The 16,822-nt window shown below is 37.2% G+C and overlaps 1 protein-coding gene across 1 annotated transcript; it reads right to left on the reverse strand.

The window, feature by feature from the left end:
- Positions 1 to 2,918: 2,918 nt before the first annotated feature.
- Positions 2,919 to 10,626, reverse strand: LOC140152147 (S-crystallin SL11-like). The gene is made up of 5 exons (XM_072174446.1): positions 10,491 to 10,626; positions 9,018 to 9,110; positions 4,214 to 4,326; positions 3,383 to 3,490; positions 2,919 to 3,089 (listed from the first exon to the last, which is right to left on the reverse strand). Exons 1-5 carry the CDS (start codon positions 10,624 to 10,626, stop codon positions 2,919 to 2,921), a joined length of 621 nt encoding a protein of 206 aa, XP_072030547.1.
- Positions 10,627 to 16,822: the final 6,196 nt, after the last annotated feature.

Genomic DNA, 16,822 nt, shown 5'->3' on the forward strand with positions numbered 1-16,822 from the left:
GAACATGATTACCACAGTAGTAAGTTCTGCTGGCGCGATGCCAAGAATCATGGTACAGTACACAATGAACCTGATTGGTTTGTGTTGAGGTAATGTTCTATATTTAAATATGATGTGTACTGATTGATAACTGTGATTGTAGTTAAGATTATTCTAGAATTGTAAGAAATAGTATATAAAGCCTGGACAGGAAATGATTAGCAGAAGCTGGATGAAGTTCTAAGATAGAATTCTGTGACATTTATGTTAGCTAGTATTGGTACAAAGTTACCAGAATTGAAGTCTTCAAACTTCGGTTCACGGTTCTTGTGTCGGAGATAATAAAATACGCCAAAGGCGGTAGTAGAGCAAATAGTGCTCGATTGTGCTGTCGACTCAAAGAAGCGGCAGACTGAAATATCTCCATCATCGAACTGTGGTATTTTGCTGGACTAGCATAGTTTGTCAAGTGGAGCAGAAAGTTTGTTCAAGAGATCTCTGAGAGAGGAGAGGAGAAAACATAGTCATCAGGACTTTGATCTGAGATTGTATTGAGTGTATTGGATAGACAGGATCATCATCTTGGACATTGCCGGATCTTGGATCAAGAACTGAGACCATCAAAGGCATCTCGTCAGATCTTCAGCTAATCAAGATCACCAGGCGTAGATAAGTAAAAAAGATCTAATTTTGTTCAAGTTTAATTTGGTAAGATTTTGTATTGTGACTAGATTGACAGCCATACTGCACTAATTAATAAATAATAATTAAGTTGTTGTATATAATAAACAGTGTGTCTGCGTGTTTGGTGTTGCGTGAACTCGGAAGCAGGTGATTTTGGCCTGGGTCATTTTAGTGACCATAACACTTATACACATAAACGTCATAATAAAATAATGTTTTGACAACGAAACACATTTTGCACATTGAATTTGATTCATAATTATTGTGATGAAAAAGAGTGTAAACATTAGAAGGTCAGCTGCAAAATAATTACTCGCTGTAATCATGGTATAGTCTACTACTTTGTCAACGTCTTGCGTTCAAATGACGGGTTATTGTGCGATATAATTTACTCGTGTGTGTCGCAAAATAGTTTTAACAATAATATTGATTCAATCAAATTGATCACGTATGGGCCGCATTTATTCGCTTCAATCATCTCGATCGTTAACCTTTGGAGCATTTCAGATGCATACTGTTTCCCTCAATGCCTTCTCGGAACATTTTTATAGTCGATAGTAATTTAAATCGTGAAATCGTATCTGTTGGTGAGCATAGATATTGAATAAAATTGAATCCCATCACATCACATTCCATGCTACACCTTTGTTTAAAAAAATTATGTACCTTTTATAGTTTGGCCGATTTGGATTTGTAATAGTTCTTATCCATTAAATCATCAGGAAAGAGACAAAGGCGAAATTGATGTTTAAAAAATACCAAGTTGGTGATAATAATGCTAGTATACAAGTGTCTACCCCTTGAATATCATGCAAGATTAAAGATGCATAGCGCCACCAGTTTTCACACTAAATGATTATTTAGTTATGCATGCACAATGCTCACATCTACTGCTGATATCAGGTAGTGTATCAATGCGCACATCTGCTGCTGATATCAGGTAGTTTATAAATGCTCATATTATACTGCTGATGTCAGGTCAGGTAGTTTATCAATACACCTATCTAGTATAATCAAAGATCCTAAAAAATAATGTACTGGTGATATTAGGTAGTTTATCTATGCACACATTGTGATATGCCCTGAGTAATTTGATTTGATTATATATCTTTGTTTACAAAATTACATGAGTGGTGACATTTTGGGGGAATTCCCCTCTTAAATTGAGCAAAACAAATTGAATCATATCTAATTTGGAATATTTGGAAACCCCCTGAGGTTGTGAAGTGAAGATGACATCACGGGATTCCTCTCAGGAAATGATGTCATGTGAAAGGTTAATGTTATAATTAAGGCTTGGGAATTTCCAAGATCACATTTGGCTACTAATATTTGAGATTTCCCACTGCGTGGTATATAAGAAAAGGTAAAGATAATTCTTCACAGTTTATAGTGTTGGTCTGGGCTAGCTAGCCAATATGCTTACAGTCCAATTCCTTCAAAGAAAGGAAATTGCTAAACAGAAATAATTTACGTAGTCAATGCACTACTGCCTGCCGGTGTTGTCGGAGAAGATCTAGAATACGTCAAAGAACGTACTTCTTCAAAGAAAGGAATATATATTCATATATTCTTCTGCCGATTTGCTGAAGTCTGGTTAATGGAGCAACACAACTGTCAATATAAGTGGGGACAACTGCATCGCAGTCCTGCTTCCTGAAGATATTATGTGAAAGGTGGAAATAGCACCATAGCAGCGCAATGAGTTAAGTCTGGAGAAAGCAGCGCAAGGAGTTAAGTTTGGAGAAAGCAGCACAAGGAGATAACGGTTTGGAGAAAGTAACGCCATTTTTGTGTGAGGATTTCATACGCAAGGATATTCATAAACGCAAGTGTTCACTGGACTTCGCTGATTTTCGCAGGACAAGTGAATAAGGATATATTACATCAGTCGTCCAGAACATTGCAAGAACTTTATGATCACCAAGAAGAAGAATGCTAGCTAAGTACTAAATAGTTAAAGAGTGATTATATTTGATTATTTATGTGCATTGCATTGCATTTGTTGTCATATATTGTACCAATCATAATTTGCTTTCAATTAAAGACTTAGATTTTGTTAGCTTAATCAAACAGTGTATTTGTGTTGTGCATTCGTGTGAGTTCGGGTAAAAGGTGATTTTGGCCTTGAGTCAGGTACGACTCGTAACAACATCTACTGCTGGTAGCTTATCAATGCTCGTATACATATCTGTTTTAACAAAAACTCGTACACATGTGTTTCATGTATTTCATGCTCAAAGCAGAGTGAAAGTTTAAAACGCCGTCTGTGGTCGTTGAGCAACCCAGGCAGCAATCCGCTGATTTTGTCCCACTCGATCTCGTAATGCTAGTAGTTTAGGGAACCCCTTTATGATTTCCTTATCGCCAGTCAATGCAGGAACAAAGAACGTTTCACAAAAGAATAGAACGTCTGCAATAGTTATCTGCCAGGTAAAAAGATAATAATATTATCAAATCTTACGATCTTTTCGTTACGACTTGAGTTTTTATATATCTGAGTTACAAACTATTGAGGTATTCATTACAGGTATAAAAGCCATTTTCATCCTTGAAAAAACCTTGAACTGGGAAATTTCGAATTGCCCATGGGCAACAGTTTAACACACCTGGAATCGAATTACTGTACCACACAATAGATAAATTCAACAGAAAAAACACTTTAATTAAACGTTATACCTTAAATTGTTCTGCTGCCCAACCAACCAAACAAATTTACCTTGTTACCTACGAAGAAACCATCCCCGTTATTATTTTCTTTCAATTTCTTCTCCAAGTTTGCTAAAATCTCTAACGAACGCACTTTGGCCTCAGCGACAATCCTGTCCTGTATTATACAATATGATGAGTTTGAAATAGTTTGAATGGCAATTGAAAAATTGTAGCAACAAAGTTGGATTAATTGTTATCAATTATTTTTTATGTCTATAAATCTTGACAAGTTAGCTGATGTTTTCTGGAAACTATTAGGCTTATATTAAACCAATTATCGTTACCATCATGTCACTTCCTCGTATATCGTTTAATTTAAGGGGATGTGCAAAGATTATGAGCCCTGAGGTGAGGCGAGGGGGAATATTTTTGGCAAGCCAACATTGGGGGCAACCATTTTTGGAAGGCCGAAAGGAGGGAGGGCCAAGCAATTTTTGACACACCTTTTAAATAACACGCTCTAAAAGGCTCAGTAAAACAGTACAGAAACTTTCAAATATGCATGACTTCCTGCTCGCTATGCTAGCATTATATATCTAAACAATTAAGGTTTACAAATTGGGAGCCCAAAAATATTGAATGCAAAGGGGGAGGGGCAAAGATTGTAAAGCTATACCAGGGGCTCATAATTATTACACAGGCCCTAATGAGAAACTGAAATGTATAACATAGATGTGGTGACGAGTGATGCTAAAGATGACAGGGTGATGAAGACTAAGGTGGATCGGAAAACATATTCTTGACGAAAACCATTTCCCATTACAAAACATCAACCCACGACCCTGATAACTCATAATGATGTATGTGAAAAGAAAAAAAATGTATATTCAAAGCCTACTCTTTCTTCTGCTTGGGCATAGAACATTTTGTTGGCATCGACATGAAAATCTTCCAACATGTCCAAAACACAGTCCACTTGAGACCGTCCCCAATTGGTATCACCATAAAACCCTGTATGACAAATCAACCTGGTATCCCAACTAAACTGCCGTATATAGTCAGTTTACAAATGATCTTAAACTGATCATATGCGGCAGTTTAAGATATCTTGAATAGCGCCCTCTGTTGAACGTATTTTCATTGTAGTGAATAAATATTTCAGGTAATGTGCGACACTATGGAATATAAAAAGCAGGATATTGGTATGTTAAAAATTGAAATGAGGTATGGGGCTGGCTGGGGGTGGCTACGGGGCGTTATCTCAAGGACAATATTGTTCAAGGTTGCGCCGCAGGCTTACAAAGAAACAATATTGTTCAAGGTTGCGCCGCAGGCTTACAAAGAAACAATAGCAATCAAGGTTGCGCCGCAGGCTTACAAAGAAACAATAGCAATCAAGGTTAAACTTTAAATTAACACCCGATAGAGGGCAGGGCCTGAAGAATGAGGGAAATTATGGGGTAAATATTTAACGGAATAAACTGCATAATCATATTATTTACATTTATTCCGTTAAAAATCTTATTTTAACTTATCAAATTACTAGTTTTTATATTCTATGGTGTCAAATATTTATTCACAACGTTGTAAATACGCATTAAATACGATTAATAACAACAGAGGGCGCTATCACTTTTTTTTTTAAACTGCCGCATATGATCAGTTTAAGATCATTTGTAAACTGACTATATACGGCAGTTTAGTTGGGAGACCAGGTTGGACAAATAGTAATAATAATCTATAATAAATTACTGAGTTTGGCGAATTGGTAAGGCTAAAACTTCTACGTTTTATATTATTTCGGAAAACGGATTTTTTTTTTGCGTAGAGTAAAGTTGTCCGCACCCCAATAAAACGTCCAATTTTGTTTTTGTTTGTGTTAAGGGTGTCAAATTATGTATCTCAAGGACAATATTGTTCAAGGTTGCGCCGCAGGCTTACAAAGAAACAATATTGTTCAAGGTTGCGCCGCAGGCTTACAAAGAAACAATAGCAATCAAGGTTGCGCCGCAGGCTTACAAAGAAACAATAGCAATCAAGGTTAAACTTTAAATTAACACCCGATAGAGGCAGGGCCTGAAGAATGAGGGAAATTATGGGAGTAAATATTTAACGGAATAAACTGCATAATCATATTATTTACATTTATTCCGTTAAAAATCTTATTTTAACTTATCAAATTACTAGTTTTTATATTCTATGGTGTCAAATATTTATTCACAACGTTGTAAATACGCATTAAATACGATTAATAACAACAGAGGGCGCTATCACTTTTTCTCATAAACTGCCGCATATGATCAGTTTAAGATCATTTGTAAACTGACTATATACGGCAGTTTAGTTGGGAGACCAGGTTGGACAAATAGTAATAATAATCTATAATAAATTACTGAGTTTGGCGAATTGGTAAGGCTAAAAACTTCTACGTTTTATATTATTTCGGAAAACGGATTTTTGCGTTGCGTAGAGTAAAGTTGTCCGCACCCCAATAAAACGTCCAATTTTGTTTTTGTTTGTGTTAAGGGTGTCAAATTATGTATCTCAAGGACAATATTGTTCAAGGTTGCGCCGCAGGCTTACAAAGAAACAATATTGTTCAAGGTTGCGCCGCAGGCTTACAAAGAAACAATAGCAATCAAGGTTGCGCCGCAGGCTTACAAAGAAACAATAGCAATCAAGGTTAAACTTTAAATTAACACCCGATAGAGGGCAGGGCCTGAAGAATGAGGGAAATTATGGGGTAAATATTTAACGGAATAAACTGCATAATCATATTATTTACATTTATTCCGTTAAAAATCTTATTTTAACTTATCAAATTACTAGTTTTTATATTCTATGGTGTCAAATATTTATTCACAACGTTGTAAATACGCATTAAATACGATTAATAACAACAGAGGGCGCTATCACTTTTTCTCATAAACTGCCGCATATGATCAGTTTAAGATCATTTGTAAACTGACTATATACGGCAGTTTAGTTGGGAGACCAGGTTGGACAAATAGTAATAATAATCTATAATAAATTACTGAGTTTGGCGAATTGGTAAGGCTAAAAACTTCTACGTTTTATATTATTTCGGAAAACGGATTTTTGCGTTGCGTAGAGTAAAGTTGTCCGCACCCCAATAAAACGTCCAATTTTGTTTTTGTTTGTGTTAAGGGTGTCAAATTAATTAGTTTTAAAGGCACTGGCAGGGCACTGCATGCTAAAACTTTTCACGCCAACACAATAACACTAATGTTGTCATAGCCTGAATTAGGCCTTCTATCCTGTCATCGGTGTGAGGATATTATGCCTGTAGTCTCAACTAAACTACGCAAAAAAGTTTCTTTATGGTTAGGAAATTTACCCACTATTAAAATCTAGCAACCAATTTTGTACGTTTGCTCAATAATCGCATGTGGGTGATTGTCCTGTGCATTTTGACACCTTAATCACTACTCTACGACACTCCTGAGAAAAGATATGAATGTTTAAGTAACACGAGGTCGAAAATGAAAATTGCAAAGAGGCCTATTCAGCGGTTTTAGAGCTGATTCACTGATCCAAGACGGTTTCATTATTCCCGCCTTTTAAATTTTAATTTAAAGCATTTTCCTTGATGCATGTTAGATAATCCTTTGCTTATTATGCAGATGAATGATCAAAGACAAAGGTGAGTGGGTACTAAGACATTTACGTTTTGAGAGATGGATTTGGAAAAGGGATTCAAAACAGGTCATGATTGCAGCTGCATTCCTGGAAGCAGAAGGAATTGAGACACTAGAACATAACATAACATAGAGTGGCCCTCCAGAAGCCCTGATCTTAATCCCTTGGAGAACCTTTGGGATCAGCACAAGAGACGAGTCAACAAGAAGATAAAGGCAGATATAACGCTGGTGGGATTGCGTCGCATCGTTATCAACGAGTGGAACGGGGTTGAGCAAGGTAACATTCGACGCCTCATTAGGAGACGCCGCGTGGCTGCTGTAAGGGAAGCCAACGGTGGACACACAAAGTATTGAAAGACGGGTAAAGAAAGAGATTAATCTCAAGTGAAGTTGGAAACGGCAGTATGATGCCTGAAATGTACTCAGCAATTAACAAAAAATGTTATCTGCATGTTTGTTGTTTTTTGTGTTCTTTTATGCTGAAAACTTGAATAGGCCTCTTTGCAATTTTCATTTTTCGACCTCGTGTTACTTAAACATTCATATCTTTTCTCAGGAGTATCGTAGAGTAGTGTTTGAGGTGTCAAAATGCGCAGGACAATCACCCGCATGCGATTATTGAGCAAACGTACAAAATTATTCGCTAGATTTAAATAGTGGGTACATTTCCTAACCATAAAGAAACTTTTTTTGCGTAGTGTATTACATGACACAGTAGAAGTATGCCTGTACTCTAAACTATTACATGACACAGTTGAAACTCAATTAACATCTATAAAAAGTACAACAAATGCATAGAAATCTAAAATATCAGATCAGCCAGCAGGCCACAGGGGGCCAAGAGGTATGTGAATAAAAGTGTCTTCATCTGCTCAGTGATGTAGCCAGGACTTTTGCAGGAGGCGGGGGCAGCAAGGTACATTTCAAGGTGGGGGACAAACTTGGATGAAAATGATAAAAAAATGAGCTAGAGGTACAACAAAAAGTACTGTAGAAACAAATGCATAAAAATCTTAAATATCAGAGCGGCCAGCATCCCACAGGGGCAAGACTTCTCACGGTGGATATGATATGGTGGCAGGAAGACTTGCTTCGATCATGATCTAATTGCAATTTCAAGCCATTGATTTATATGGAAAAGATACTAAATATTATACTTCTAAATTCTAAATGATAATCTCCTCTCATACCATTAATCACATTAAATAAAACATTTACATGTACACAAAATATACGAAATTTACCAACCGCGAAAGACCCTGACCGCGAAAGACGGGTGACCGCTTGTAATAATAATAATAATAATAATAATAATAATAATAATTGATAATTGATAGTAACCAGTGTGCAATACACAAACATAATGTGCATCTTCACCCACTTAAACAAACTAATGCCCCTGTCATCGCCGAATCGGCCCTGCACTCTTAAAATTAACTACTCGCAAATGAAGAGAGTCTATTCAAATTTGACAAGTATGACTAATTCGAGGGATATGACAGAATCTTGTAAAAATAACAAGGCAATTTATTCAAATATTTGAATAAATGAAATATAACATGGAAAACAAAAATAAGCGAACTTATCGGCGAACTTGATGAAAAAATAACACAGAGGATGGCAATTAATTTTTTGCATTTATGGCTATAGCTACAATGGGCTATTTGCGGGGAGGTTCAGTAAGCGATTATGGGTTCGAATTTCAGCCAGATTAACCATGAAGCTTCCGTGGCCGAGTGGTTAAAGCACCGATCTTGTAGACCTGAGGTCGTGGATTCGATTCCCGGCAGATCTCTTTTTCTACTTGTTTATTTTATGACTCGGATATTCTCATCAAAATGACAAGAAACTCATCAAATTTGATAAGATTGCCTTGTCATTTTTAAATAATGAATATATTCTTCTATAAACCCGTAAACCGACAGCAATGGGGATCCATTGATGGTATCAGTGGAGATGCACCTTACTTTGTTGAACAATTATGAGTTCAAATGTATAAATGGTAGGCACAAAAGTATTCGATTTAAAAACGTAAATTACCGAATTCCCTGGCCAGGTACCTCATGATGGCTTTGCTTTCTGTAAGTTGCTTTCCATCAACCTCCAGGATTGGTAGTCTACCAAAGGGTGTTTCTGGGGAGAAAAAGAAGCACAATTGTGGGTGTTCTACAAGGCGATGTCATATACTTTGTTTGTGATGAGGATTCCATTTCAAGTTTGAACTAGGAGCAGTAGACGGAACACATCTTATCTAAAGAATCATAACATTCGATTAGAAACAGTGACATGCACAAAGGAGGTTATCACGCACAGTGTCATTGCCCTGATATCTTCATGGCAGAAATCGTCATGATGGTAGGTTGAATCCACAGCCATGGTCATTTTGTTCCGACCTGTTTAATAGTTTTGAGACGCATAATGGGCCAAGGGACATCCGACTAAGGCTATTGACAATGAACATGGCATACGTCATGACGTCATCTGCTTTTAGACTGCCTCCATCAGTGGCCTACGCTGCGCTATAGTACCGTGTATCTTTCGTGACCCGAGTGTTTACGAATGAGGGCAGCTGTCATTTTTTTGTTCGGCACATTATAAAATCAGAATTGGTCAGTTTTTGAGTTCAAAACGCACGGTTCTTTCTCAATACATATAGGGAGCACGGTGGCCGAGCGGAACGGGCTACGACTCATAATCGGAAAGTTGCGGGTTCGAGCCCCGGCGACGCCATCGTGTTGTGCCCTTGCGTAAGGCACTTTATCTCGATTACTCCTCTCCACCCAGGTGTGAAATGGGGAGCTGTTATGAATACTGTCCATTGAGCGCCGCCCAAATGTATGAGCATGCCTTGGGCATTGTATGGCAGCTGACATATTCTAACGACGGCGGAATAAATGTAAAGCGCTTTGGTACATGTTCACATGTGAAAGGCGCTGTATAAATACCAACATTTATTTTACGCAAGCTATTAAACGACTATCATATTCTTTCAACACATATATTATATTCAAGCCTTGAAATTGCCTTCTTTAGAATAAATAAATTACGGGAGATATTCATCATTTTCTACTCCGGTATCCAAAGATGTATCGTCTGAATATCAAATCGTGCATAGCACATACACGCGTATCGATCCCGAGTGTTGATTTTAGTTTCTCTGCTTACAATGTAATTATTTACCAGGCGATGTCGGTGTGCCACGCCACTCAACACTTTTGACTGTCAGTCGGGGGAAAGGCACATAATTGAGGGGAAAATTGTGCAGTCGGGGGAATCGAGACCCACATACACACACTTTTGAAATTCTGCGCACGCCACCGACTAAAAATATTTATGTAGCAAACAATTCAGAGATACAATGAAGAACAAGGCTATACGATTTATAATCATGACAATTGAAAGCATTGGATTTAACTATTAAAACATTTAAGGGGTCGCTTACCCCGCCCCCTTTTTGCACAGTATTTTTTGGGCCAGAGCCAGAAAATCTGCCTTTTTTTTCGAATGACTTACTTGCTTTATATTCCATCCATTCATCTGGAAATTCAATCCGTTGGTCTTCAAAATCAACTCCAGCAAGTTTGAAGAGAATTCTCACTACTTCTCCACGTCCTCTAATATTGAAATATGTCAACTTATAGGAAGTCATGACGACAGTTAGTGCAACTCCTTGGTCAGCGTCGTGTTCAACAAGAAATGGTTTCAATGCTTTGTCCGATATTTAATTTGTTATTCACTGAATTTACTGAAATAAAATGACAAAGGGTATTACAGCTCACGTGCGTGTAAAAACATGTTAAAAATAGCCTTGGATTTTGACCTACCGTAGTCATGGAAGTCGGTTACAAGTTGGTAGTTGGTTCAAATAACTGCATATTTGTTTTTAGATTAGATTGACACTTTCGTATAGAATGTAATCCGAGAGTAACATTTTATGTTCAAATCCCGGTTAAATTTTATGTGAGCTGTGTCTTTTATTCATATATATAGATCTGCCAAGCTGACGCGCACGCAGCCTTTTCAAGCCTGTCCGGTTACATGTTGCAACTTTGAAATATGAATGCTGGGCGCCAAATTTCTACTGCGCCATATTATCAAAACTAACTTACAAACACTTGTTAGCGTTTCGGTTGTTTAGAATTAAAATACAATTAACATTTCAAATCGATGATAGACTAAGCTAATAAACCTGATATTTACTTGTGTGTACAATGATAATGAACGCCAATATCAAATTAGGTCATTGATAAATCTTATACATCGAGCAATATTATTACAATGTCCAATATTGCACATGGGTAGTCCTTCCAGAAGGACTCAACCGTTAGCACCACAAATCGCGCCGTCAGGCGTGACGGCGAGGATAGACCGTCTAGTAGGACTACACATGGGGGTATCAACGCACTGCAGGGTTTATTGTTCTATTTTGTCCGATTTGAGCGCTGACATATTGGAAAATGTTGCCAATCAGTATTCATGAGAGTGTACATTCAACCAGGGAACTTTATCCGATTCAACGTTTTCATCCAGTGCCTTGTGTTTGGCAGGTGTGCAATTCATGTTTTAATTACGTAACGCATAAAAGTTTTAGCATCATTGAATGGCTGCATAGTGCTGTTATGTGCTTAGTTTCTATAATAATAATTATTATTTTCTTTATTCATTTCTTTCCTTTCCTTGCACTTACATACTTTCTTATGCATATCACTCCTTCGCTCTCCTTCTCCTCTTTATCCTTCTCCCCTCATCCTTCCTTTTTCCTTTTGTCTTCCTCCCCTCCACTCCAATCTCGATCGCCCATCTGCTACTCCTCTTTTCACCCCTCGACACCTTATGCACTCCCTCACTTACCCTGGTTTTTCAAATGAATATTCGTGATATTAAGAAACCTAAGGTAAGGTGGGTGGTAAATAACTGTACATCGACGGTAAAGTGTGCTTTTGTGTTTTAGGGAAAACTCAATCACACCCGTGGGCTGTACGAGAACAACAGGTACCTCTCGCTGAAGTGGGCGCTTTCACATGACTTTATTTTGATTACTTACTGTCTATTAAAACGTTAATACGTTGTCAGGTCAGATACCGATTTAATGGCGGAACCCTTTTGTCCTGAACAAAAGATACCTCTCGATGAATAGCTTGTCGGTAAATCAATTCGGCACAATAATGAATAATGCGTTACGTAATCTATTGCTTCTCCACGTTATGTTAATCTTCCTTGGGTGGTATCCATGATAGGGCTATCATGAAAGTTGTTCGAACCGGAGTAAATATACAATACAGTATCTGCTCAGTGCAATGAACGTCATACATGCATTTGACACAATAACAGTACAAAGAACCACCGAAGCAAGACATGCTCATAATATATGATTTAATGTTCAACTATGTTTCCACGAAGCCAATACAAGAAATATAACGCACATACCATAAAGTCAGCCAGAGCGAGATTAACGACGAATACATTGTAAGTTTTTTGAAGGCTTTTAATACGAAGAATCTAAAATACTACCAGGATGTTTGCTATAGGTCCCATTATGGATAGAATGGACAAGAGAGGAGCAAATACGAAAGTGTAATACCGAACAGGTGAGCGAAGTGCATCTGTTGAATACACAAAGACCTCTTCGTTGTCCCTGGTAGCCATTGCGATTTTGGAGAGACTTTCCTAAGACAGTTGCTCTTTTTAGAGTTTTTTTTTCATTCCTCAGATAGAGAATGTGTCTTTCAGGCAATGACGATTATTGACATTTATGCATCTGCAATAATATTTCCAACAGAAAATAACGATAATCCAGGGTGTCTTGCCAAAACAATATTCAAATCAATATTCTTTATAAACTACAGTGTTTGGAACAAAGACATTATGTGATAATTGAGCGATCAACTGACTGCAAATCAATGCAAGGTTTTGCGATTCAATATCGTGGGTTGGCCTGTCGAATGAATCTGGAGATATTCTGTTCTTGCCAGAAGCAGTGCATCGTCTTAATATTTTTATTATCATTCTACAATATTCTCGGTCGATAAATACTTTATTTGGATTCCAATAAACATATCCAGAGATTATCGTATCTATAAAAACTCTTTATCCTATGTATTTAAGAATACTGGATCGATCAAAGTAATTATACAATTTCAATTAAATTTGATTATTGAAAAAAAAAACTTTATAGAACCAATAATATGCACAGATTTCATTTGCGTTACCTGATTTGGATCAAGATCGACTACACACCGAATTATTCTACATCTTACAGATACTGACATGTATTTTTGATGTTATATTAAATTCAATAAAATCTTATAGAACTGTCATATTGCAAAAGTAAAGTGATTTATTGCTTTCGTGAGATCGTTCTAATATCACTATCGTTGATTGGAATGAATTTGAGCAAATCATAGGCTGTATATTTGACATTGATGGAGTTAAATAAATAGAAATATATATGAGTTTGATTGCTTTATATTGTGTTATTTCACATATATTTACAGAGGTTGTACAATACAAAGAGCGGTGTGCCCTAGTTGTACAGGTCTTTGACGGTCCCGGTTCGATTCCAGATCAGGGGCGTCGCTAGACCCTCCACATTCCAAATCCAGTAATGGATATCGAATACATCGTCACCGTTGCTAGAGGGGGAGGGTATTCTTAGATTTGTCGGAAAATGTGAGTGTTGTCGGCAAAATCATACGATTATCGGCAAATCACAATCATATATATATGAAAATTATATCTGCGGTTGTGGTTGTTGTGAACTTGGGATGTTATTGTTATCATGGTTATTGCAATTCTTGAGCGCCCAGGCGACAAAAAATGGATTAATAGTTGACATTTTTATTAGTCAAAAAATATTTCCGTAGGTAAAAAATGCCGTACACCCCTAGTCTGACTAAGATGCAGGTGATGACAAAGACCTCACAACCATTTCCGATCAGGGTAGCGCCTGGCTGTTTGTACACCCTACCGTTTCCCCTGGGTATCTTGGGAGAGAAGTTTTTCAGAAATTGCCGGAAAAAAAAATGCAGTCATCTCGGATTGTTTCCAAATCGGTGACATGATTTGCGCCGGACGTCTCACATATTTGATGCACTGACACTGACTAACTGATTTGGAGTTCTCACAGATGTTGCACTATTATCAGTATTAACTCGTACGTTTCTTAACTTCAATGAGTTACATATACTAGATCTAAATTCTTTGTTACGAAACGATAGTAATATTGGATTCCACACAGAATTACTCCACATTGCCGCTGCAATGAGGCGATGTAGAAAACGTGGCAAGAATATATAATCGCCATCGACTAGCTGCATGATTACAAACGGAATAGTGCAAAAGCAAAATACCCCATACATCACGAAAAGATCTTTGGTTAGCTTCAGATCTGATCTTTTTCTTCGATTTGCATCTCCTTGCAACCCATGTTGTTCAATCCTCACACGAGATGTGCGAACTGTTACATAGATTCTCTGGTAGCAGAAACAGGCGATCAGTGCGGGACACAAAGTACCAACTGTTAAAAGTAATAATAGATATAGGAAAGATGTCCTACTGTTCGTTGGAATAAACGTGCACGAATTGAGTTTCATATTATATCCGAGTTGACCAACATTGAACATGATGGGTGGAATAATGAACCCAAGACCCCAGATCCATGATAGGGCCAGCATGAAAGCTGTTCGAACCGGTGAAAATATACGTTTATATGTTGGAACTCCTCTCACGACAATACAATACCTGTTCAGTGCAATGAACGTCATACATGCATTTGACACAATTACAGTACAAACAACCACCGAAGCAAGAAATGTACAGAAGTTATGATTTAATGTCCAACCATGATTCCACGAAACCAATACAAGAAACGGTCCATAAAACGCGCATACCATGAAGTCTGCCAGAGCAAGATTAACGACGAATACATTGTAAGTTTTTTGAAGGTTTTTAATACGAAGAATCGTTAATACTACCAGGATGTTTGCTATAGCTCCTATTATGGATAGAATGGACAAGAGAGGTACAAACACGTAAGTGTAATACCGAACAGGTGAGCGAAGTATATCTGTTGAATTCACAAAGACCTCTTCCTCTGCATAAGCCATTGTACAATATTACGACAATTCCCTAGATTTTGCTCTTTTTTTAGTCCTTTTCATTTCTAAAATTGTGAGAAGTTGCCTTTCAGGGCAGTGAAGATTGCGACTTGTGTGCATCTACGATTTATGATAGAGAGTTATGATATTTAACACAGGCTTTCTTGCCCAAACAGCTCAAATCAATGCGACACTGTTTGATCAATGGAGCAAAGAAATTTGTGAAAATAGATTGGAGCAATCAATTTATCTGTTACTGCGCATCAATGCAAGCAAGGGTTTTGCGATTCAATATCGTGGGCGGGCCTGCGAGTGATTCTGGATACGTTCTTTTCCTGCCAGCCCAGTCTCCGTAGATGCGATATTCACGATCGATAAGTACTTTTATTTGGAGCCCAATAATTATATAATTTATAGAGCTTCAAATATAGAGCGCTCATGATATATAAAGTCTTCATCTGATGTATTTGAGAAAAGTAATGACACCGTAACAATTCTGCAAAGTCATTTGATTATTGAAAACAAATTCATTTTGCCTATAATGTGCACAGATTACATCGGCATCATGCACCTAGGCATTTTGGCATTTTATCTAACAGTCATAAAACTATTTTTCATATTCATATCCGAAGGTCCCAGGTTCAAATCCTGGATATTCAGTGAAATCTTTTCACTGGCTGTGGTGTGATTGTTTGAAGATTGCACTAAGACCACAATTGTATAATGAATTACATTAATATTGCTTATTAGTATTGTAAAAATAGATAATTAACAGAAAATATACCCTATATGTACTTTTAAAGAAAATTGTGCAATTTTGTGATTTTTGCGATATCTGGTGGTCCCTAATGCCCCATACTACGTTTTCAGTGAAATATCAGTGATTTCCCATGTATGAATCGGTTGTCCAACAACAACTTTTACAAGTTTGTGCTTGTTTTATGTCATAATGGGTTTGTTGTGAGGTAAATTTCCCAACTATGACATTTTAGGGTCAAATCATAGCCATATAATGAAGTTAGAAGTGATCCTTAATGCCCCGTTTGTAGAATATGCTGCTGCACTCCAGAATAAGCAGCAGCTGAACAAGAAGTCAAATCCAACCAACAAAAATAACAAGAACCCTAAAACCAAGCCAGTAAAAGAAGACAAAGAAACAAAAGGTGGACAATGAAAATGATCGTGACAAAATATGTCCTGATTGTGGACTGGAGGACATGGTCATGTTGGTTGTGGTTGACTCCAGTGCATGTTTTGTAAACTTTTCTGGAATTTTGCACATGGAGAAGTTGTGGGCTCGGAAGAGGACTGGAAAGGCCAGGACTGCATGTGTCAGTTGTTCCTCACATAAAATAAACACCACGCTGATATAAGACTTTGAAAAAGAAACTCTTCAGAACAATCAAAGGTCTCAAAATGGTCAACAAACATGACACTAGTTGGTACCTAATGCCCCACCATCGGGGCAATAAGGACCACTTGACGTCACTGTAAATAAATGCATGGTGCTTTTAAGCATGGTGCTTTAAAAAAAATTAATGCATTTTTGGCAGATTTTTTTCCTGCTGTACATAGCTGAATAACAGGTCTGTCAAGTGAAACCATTAAAAACAGAAACAAGTATTAAATAAAAGTCAGGTGTGATGAAAACTTAAAAACCTTTCTCATATTCTTCATATTAATAGACATATTATATAGGATTTTGAAATGCAATAATAATTAATATTAAACATTTTGGATTTTTGTTTG

The sequence above is a fragment of the Amphiura filiformis genome, chromosome 5 (genome assembly GCF_039555335.1).
Source record: "Amphiura filiformis chromosome 5, Afil_fr2py, whole genome shotgun sequence".
Lineage (NCBI taxonomy): Eukaryota > Metazoa > Echinodermata > Ophiuroidea > Amphilepidida > Amphiuridae > Amphiura > Amphiura filiformis.